General features: G+C 41.4%; 1 protein-coding gene across 1 annotated transcript in view; it reads right to left on the bottom strand.

The window, feature by feature from the left end:
• LOC106531746 (echinoderm microtubule-associated protein-like 6) overlaps positions 1-4,729 on the bottom strand; it is a gene marked incomplete at its 5' end in the record, with an annotated part of 44,663 nt that extends 39,934 nt beyond the window's left edge. Inside the window, 3 exon segments of the mRNA XM_014027663.1 lie at positions 1,023-1,154; positions 3,935-4,087; positions 4,588-4,729. Of these exon segments, the coding sequence (XP_013883117.1) occupies positions 1,023-1,154; positions 3,935-4,087; positions 4,588-4,729 (427 nt within the window).
• Positions 4,730-7,897: the final 3,168 nt, after the last annotated feature.

Here is a 7,897-nt window from a genome sequence, read left to right as displayed (position 1 = left end):
CTCAACCGTTGGGTTATAACAGGTCAACCCAACTTGCTGGGTCAAATTAACTACTGCTGGGCTGGTGCTATACTGACCCAGCAGTTGGGCCAAAAATAACCCATATTGGGTTATTTTTAGCCCAACTGTTTTTAGTGTGCTGATGAACAGAACTACAACAGTTTCAATAAGGTAAAATATCCTTACTTACTACTACACCTTATCTTTTTACATGCTACAGAGTTTTTAAAAAGCACAACTAGTGGCCCTTTTGCACTATAGCGCCTCTACAGCACGGTTTAGTTCAGCACAGTTCGGGTGGTTTACCATTACACTTTAGTAACAGCTCTAGTGGGTTGGTTCATCGTAAAGCTGGGCGGCCCCAGAGTCCACAAATTGATGCCACACGCCTTACCAGCTGGTGATGGTTATGCTCCATTTAGCTATTCACCAGCCACCATTAAACATAGAAGAAGACCTTGAAAAGATGTGCAACAACAATAGAGGGCATGGTAGTGTTGATGTTGCAAATGGTGGATCAGGTTGTTATGAGAGTAGCTCTTGTGACGCAGCCATTGACTCCACCTCCTGACCAATCAGTGACAGACAGTTATCTGATGCTGTGTTTTCAGGCCAGCATCGTACACTTTGAACCACAGCAGAGTACGTTCTGAATAAGTGTCTGGTTCCATACATCCTTGGAACGGTGGAGAGCCAAGCCGTGCTTTAGCAGCACTAGTGGAAAAGGAGCACAGATGGCAAAAACTGTTTTGTTCTCCTGGTAAGGTGAAGACAGTTGTTGATATAATGGCTTAATAATCAGATGAGAAAAATTTGTATTGAAATGCAAATCATCAACATCAAAAATGATCTCTTGTCACGATCAAATGCAATGTTTTAAAACTGGTATAAACAGATACTTTTATTTTGCAGCTTCTCTGTGTTTTTGACCCAGAAAAATTCTCAACACTAATTTATAAACTAGACGGCTTGGCTCCAAACTAGTGAAGAAACCTCCTTTGTTCAACAAATGGATGTTTTACCTCGGGTGTCCCAGTCCATGTGTGTGATATAACTGGAAGCTCCTTTACAGATGCCGATTCTCTTGGTGCTCAGCACATTGTAGATGTCGACAAAGCTGTCGTGTGATGCCACGGACAGGTATTTACCTGGATCTGAGGGAGAGATTAAAGAAACAGAGCAGATAAGTCAAAATATCTAAAAAATCAAATTAAACATGACATATTTTGGTGATTTTGGTTTATTGTTACTTTTTCTACTGTCAATGAGAGAAGGGGGTCTCTGCAGTCAATAAGGAGTTTCTTGTTTTGCGGGAGGAGTTTGTCCAAGACATTAGGGCTGGGTAAACAAAAATTGATTAATCGATCTGGATCGATTTCGGTTCAATTTTGGGGAAATCAATTCATAAGGCATGAGATCAATTTTTTCCCCATTGGTGTTGTGTGCGATGAAGCTGCACGTTTCCATGTTGTGTGTCACTACTGGTATGTTTACATCTGGTTGACGTTCAGTGCTAACGTTAGCTCCCAACAACAAGTTATCTGGGGCAAAACAAAAGAAACAAAGGAGTCACTAACATTACAGCTGATTCTCAGCTGAACTTAAAGATAACAGAGGCCATGACAACTTTTGTTTGCAAAGATTTGCGCTCGGACTCGGTGGTGGGAAACGAAGCTTCGAGTGGCTCGTTAGGTGCTCGAACCAAAACTACACTATGTAAACATCTGACTGAAACTGTTCTCCTCGGCATGTAAAAATGTGTGAAAGATGATAGTCTAACGAAATCATTAAAATTTTTTTTTACCAATATTACTTTTAAATTTAAGAAACATCTTAATGTTATTCGCACTCCACCCTTGCAACAGGAAACTATGTACTGCAGATACCCTATTTGGGCAATGAAGATGTTTTTGTCTGTTTTCGCTTATCTGTAGTTTTAGCAAAACATCTCATGAACCACAGATTTTAACTAATCTTTCAGAAAGTAATTATTGGTTGTACATCTAAAACAGTGGCGGATGCTGATCTTTCAAGAAGAGGAAGCTCAATTTCGGCCTACATAATAAAATGTGTCAATTTATAACTTTTACCCTCCGTTTCTTTTCAAGAAAATGATCTGTGACCCTGTCACAGATTATTTTTTTTAGTTTATAGTATTTATTAATTTCATTTTAAAAAACAAAACAAAACATTACATAAAACAAAACAATATAAATAAAATAAAATTAAAAGCAGCAGAAGAAAAAGATCTTATATCTGCTCCTATTTACAAAAAATATTAATTTCAAACAACAATAAACCAAATAGTAAAACAACAAAAAAATCAGCTCCTCAAACAGTGACTCATACAAATACAAATTAAACAATTTCATATTTCTTTAACAATTTTGCTTTGATCATTTTTTTAATGGAATTAATTCATCCAATGCTTTTATAATCATTTTCCAGATTATTCTATAGTCTTTTACAGCAGCCAGCTCACTTTGTCAAACCAGGACAGCTGAAAAGACCTGTTATTTCCCCACTGTGGGATCAATAAAAAGTTTTTTTTTATCTTACTTTTCCCCACCTTCTGCACCACATTAATCTGAGGATTTGATCAGTCCTGTTCAACTCTAAGTTTTTCTTCATAAGGAAGACTATCAAATGGCTTCGCCAAAATCCGGTCCACAACATTCAAACTGTCTGCCATATGTGCAGCTTGCTACCTAGCTAGCTCGCTGGCTGGGACTGGCACGAGGCTAGAGTGAAGTGTGTCCGCCTGTGAGTGCTTTATAACGGTGGAGGGGCTCAGCAGCCCCCGCTGGACAGAAGAAGTCAGAAAAAGTGATAGAAGTCGCCTCCAAACACAAGCAGCTAAAAAACAACCACCAGAAATAGAAGCTCGATTTGTCGCTAGTCGTTTTTAACAAAGAAAATGCTGCTAAAAGGATTAATAAAGTTTCCGGTTCAACTCAGAACAGAAACGAAACTAAAAACTGCTCCCACAGAATGTTTACACCAAAAGATTGCTGATTCGCTCATTTCGCTGTCAATCAAAAAGAGACTCAGCCTCCCGACAGATCATCCAATCATCATGCAGAAGCTGAGCGTCCGGGCCAGCCGAGGCCAGTCCCCTGTCCCATAGACCCCCAGAGACGCTCAGCGTCTGATGGGTGGGACAAAGCCAGCATTTATCCGATGACTCGTCTCGTTTCGCTGCAGTTTTTGCATTGCTAATGAGCTCTGTGGAAGCTCAGCGTCTGACTGTTTAAAGCTCTGTGAAGCTGCGGGAATGAGTGAAAGTCGCATTGTTACCAATGATAAGAAGCTGATTCTGAACAAAAGTTGAGCGCATTATAGCGCATATTTAGTCAATGACGTACTCACAACAGATATTTGATCTTTTTTTACATTTTTAGGGAAGCTGAGGTTCCCTTGCAGTCTCAGAGCAATCGCCTCTGATTTAAAACTTTTGGAGTCAGTCCGTTTGAGCTAGAACTTGTTGTACTTAGCAGCTGAGACACATTCCCAACATATTTAGAATGCTACAAAATGAACATTTTTTTCTAAAAACTGTAATATTATTATAGCACTAAAGAGATGTTAATGAAACTTTCAAAAAGTAGTACATCTACAACTCATTAACATTTGGTGTCAACTTTATTCAAGATGACCACCCCAGCTAATCAACTTTAGCAAACACACACTTTGTTAAAAACCAGTCCATTCTACAAATATTGAGCCAAAACTTGGTGTGGTAGCTGATAGTCACTCACAACAAAACACTCTGAGAGCTCGCACAAGATTAGACATCATTGGTTTACAAGGTTTACTTAAACTAGCTTTAACTCCACCCCTGTCATCAGAAGATGATTTTTAGTCTAAACTCAGGCACAAAGGGCTCCTTTAACCCAGGAATGTCAGGCCTTTAGCTGTGATATGGTGTTGGTACCAGGAGAAAATCGAATGTCAGAAATGGCATCGCGGCGATGGTGGAAGCTCAGCAGATCCTCCAGCGTGTCTGCGTTCACCACCAGGACGCCACCGTCACTCAGACCCACTGCCAACGCTTTTCCATCAGGAGAGAAGGCACAGCAGCGGCCGCCTGCAACACACAAACACACAAACACACAGCTCATTCATGAGTTATGTAGTTAAACTGTAATATTCTATTCTGTTTCAGGATCCAGTGTAATTTTGGACAGGAGGATAGACCGGTAAAATACCCACTTTAGTTTTTTTTGAATAATCTATAAATGCTTCTGTTAGCAAAATATCTCATCTTCTGGATAGATTATAAGGAAACTCTCAGAACTATTGAATGTACTTCTACAGCTGATAATATGATAAACAGATTATATTTATTCTTTAATGACCTTTAATTTCTTTGTAGGTTTTAATAGTATTATTTGAAATGATCCAAACTCTCAGTATTATATATGAATAAATAAAATAAACTGTCTTTGTCTCAATGAGACGTTCAGACTAAGAAATGAATTGAAACCAACAAAATAAAGATGAATAATGTATGGGCAATGTGACATGTGACATGTGACATGTTTGTGTGTAAAATCTTCTAATCTGCAGTCTGGTTGTTGGTCAAACCTCTCTTCAGCTTGCGGACAGCCAGCATGCGGTGATTGGCCGACGTCTCCCACAGTCGGAGGGTTTTATCGTCGCTGACGGTGGCGCAGACAGGGAGGAGTGGGTGGGAGGCCAGACCCCAAACCTCACCCTCCATGTGCCCCTGAACAATCAGAAACATTTTCATTTTATACAAACACAAATGAGAGAAACTGTCATCATCTGTGTTTTTGTCTTCATTTTCTAGTGTTTCTCTGTTCCCGTGTTTCTCTTCCCTGCTGTCTTGCCTCCAGCCTCACCCACGCTCACCTGTTTCCTCTTGTGTCTCCCCAGGTGTTTCCCATTGTCTCTTCATTTGTTTGCTTCATATTCTGAGTCTTGTCATGCGTGTTTGTCGGATCATTGTTTTTCCTGCCTCGTCTTCGTGCCCGTGAGTTTTTGCCTCTGTCTAAGAGTGGTTTTGAGCTGCCTCGCCAGCCTTTTTCTCTTATTAAAGCTTTTTGTTACTTTTTTTTTAACCTCGCCTGTGCCCTGGGTTTTTTCCCTTCTCTGTATCTGTCAGAAACTATGAAACCAGAGCAGTTTAAACAGGAGAAAGATGATGTCACAGGGACACAGGGACAAATTAGACGGTCACACTTAGGGACAATTTAACACTTAACCTAACCTGCCTGCTTTGGTCTTTGAAAGGAAACCAGAAGAACTGGCGAACATGTGTGTGGAGCCCACCAAGGGACAGTGGGGGGTTTATGTTGCCAAACAAAAATTTTGCCTCACCTTGAAAAACTGTTCCTGCCAGTTTATTACTAATTCACATGACAACCATTATATGGGAATTACTATAATTCAGCTTCAGCATAAAAATCACAGCCATGCCATATCACCGTCATTTTCTCTAACTTGTGGTGACACATCCTGTTTCTGTAACTGGATATTTCAAATTAAAAATTTAATTCAATATAATTAAACAAAAAATTACAGTTACCTCAAAAATGCACAACTTTTATGTGGAAACACAAAAGAAAAAAAAGCGCTCTACATCTCCGTACATATAAACTCCACACAGAAAGGCTACAACTGGGTTTTGAACCTGTAGCCTTGCTGCTGTGAGGCGACAGCTCTATATGCTGCCCTCACTACAAAATATATTTTTAAAAATGCCTGATTTACTGAAAAAGTGCCTTTTTGTTATATAATTCAGTTTGATCTTACTGCAGTTTGGTCTCTGGGGTTTAAAGTACGAAGGGAAGCTTTAAGGTGTCCAATAATAACAAAGATGATTAAACAGCTCAGTGACAGACTGTGGTTCAACACAATCATGATAATGCTATATAATAATACTGTCAATGGCTGCAGGTTGTTTTTAACCTGTAAAGGTAATATGAGGCAACATGGTGGCCAGTAAAGTTAAAAAGCAAGAACAAAATGCTTCTTTATTATTAACAGAAATAAATTCTAGTTTAATTCAGTCTGCTGGTTGGAAAAAGACAACTGGTATTTGGTGAAGCAGGTTGGAGTTAGAAATGTCTTTTATTTAAAAATAAAAAAATAATAATGTTAGAATCTCTTTGAATAATCTGAAATTAGTACTGCCTCAGTACTTCAGTGTTTTATCAGATATTTTTATTCTAAGCTCTAATTACAATAAAAACGCCACTATCTGTTCACAAAACATCATGCTTAAAGTAAAATGGTAAATGGCCTGAACTTGTGTAGCGATTTATCAAGTCCCCTATTCGCACACTCTGACTGTAGTAAGCTACAGCCACAGATGACAGATGCTGCCATGCACCAGCACCACCAAACCCTCTGACCACCATCAGTAGGCCAGGTGGATGAAGTGTCTTGACCAAGGACACAACCACTGGGAAGAGTGGAACGGGGGTTCGAACCGGCAACTCACTGGTTACAGGACGACTCCAAGTGAAAACATTAGAAATATTCAGGTTAGGCCGCCCCCCTTTAAAAATATCCATTTGGACCCCTCCACATTTTTCATAAAATACTGGATTAGTTCACCCAGTGTTGTTTCTGTTGCTTGGTGGAAGAATCCATTTCGCTTTGTTGGTACGAGAAAATCTATCCTACATGGTGTTTTACCCACAAGTCACCACAGGATGAATGGATGAATGGTCAATGAGGTTCCATCATATTAGACCAGGCTTTGGCTCTCTAAGTGGTCCTGACAAGGTCGGTGTGGCTACCTGAAAAGTTCCTAAAANAGTCCAGTTACAAAATCCAATGAGATATGGGACCAGGGGCGTCCAGGGACGGGCAAGGGTCGGAGGAGACCAGCTGGAGGGCGGTTGGAGGACTTGTTTCTGGCGCAGACAGGACAGGCKGCCACGTACTCCTTTATGTCCTTGATGAGGTCTGGCCACCAGAAGTARCGTGAAGCCAAGGAGATCATGCYATGAATACCTGGGTGACATGAAATATTATTATTGTGAAGCCAGTCCAGTACTTTACCCTTGACCGAAGGGGGAACAAAAGTTCGGTTCGGGGGTCCTCCRCCTGGATCTGGCTCGGCAACCAGAGCTTCCTGTACCAGTTGCTGGATGGGCCAYGTGAGGGCTCCAACAAAGCATGAGGTGGGTAAAACGTTGTCCTCTTTCTGAGGATGCTCCTCCACGGAGAACTGGCGAGAGAGGGCGTCAGGTTTCACGTTCTTAGAGCCTGGCCTGTAAGTGATAGCAAAGTTGAACCGGGTGAAAAACAAGGACCACCGTGCCTGGCGAGGGGTTAGCCGTTTAGCTGTCTGAAGGTATTCTAAGTTTTTGTGATCTGTCCAAATGATGAAGGGGGWCTTGGTGCCCTCTAGCCAGTGTCGCCATTCTTCTAGGGCRAGTTTGATGGCGAGCAGTTCTCTGTTGCCGACGTCATAGTTCCTCTCGGACGGAGAGAGTCGGCGAGAGAAATAAGCGCAGGGGTGCACTCTCTTATCGGAGGTGGAACGTTGGGACAGTACGGCCCCGACTCCTGTGTCGGACGCATCCACCTCCAGGATGAGTTGTTCTGATGGGTTAGGGTGGTAAAGAATAGGTGCTGAAGTAAAAAGCCTRTTCYACTCACCGAAAGCACTCTCAGCTTGGGGGTTCCACTGAAAAGGTCTTAAGGTGGAGGTGAGTTGGGTGAGAGGTGCTGCCACACGACTGTAGTTGCGGATGAARCGGCGGTAAAAATTGGCAAAACCCAGGAACCTTTGTAGTTGACGTCGATCTGTAGGTGTAGGCCWCTCTGCCACTGCTTTGATCTTTTGGGGGTCTGTGTGAAAATGTCCTTGACCAAAAATGAAACCCAAAAAAGGTACTGAGGAGACGTGGAACTCACA

The sequence above is a fragment of the Austrofundulus limnaeus genome, unplaced genomic scaffold, assembly GCF_001266775.1.
Source record: "Austrofundulus limnaeus strain Quisiro unplaced genomic scaffold, Austrofundulus_limnaeus-1.0 Scaffold671, whole genome shotgun sequence".
NCBI lineage: Eukaryota > Metazoa > Chordata > Actinopteri > Cyprinodontiformes > Rivulidae > Austrofundulus > Austrofundulus limnaeus.
This window is presented reverse-complemented; position numbering and strand designations above follow the sequence as displayed.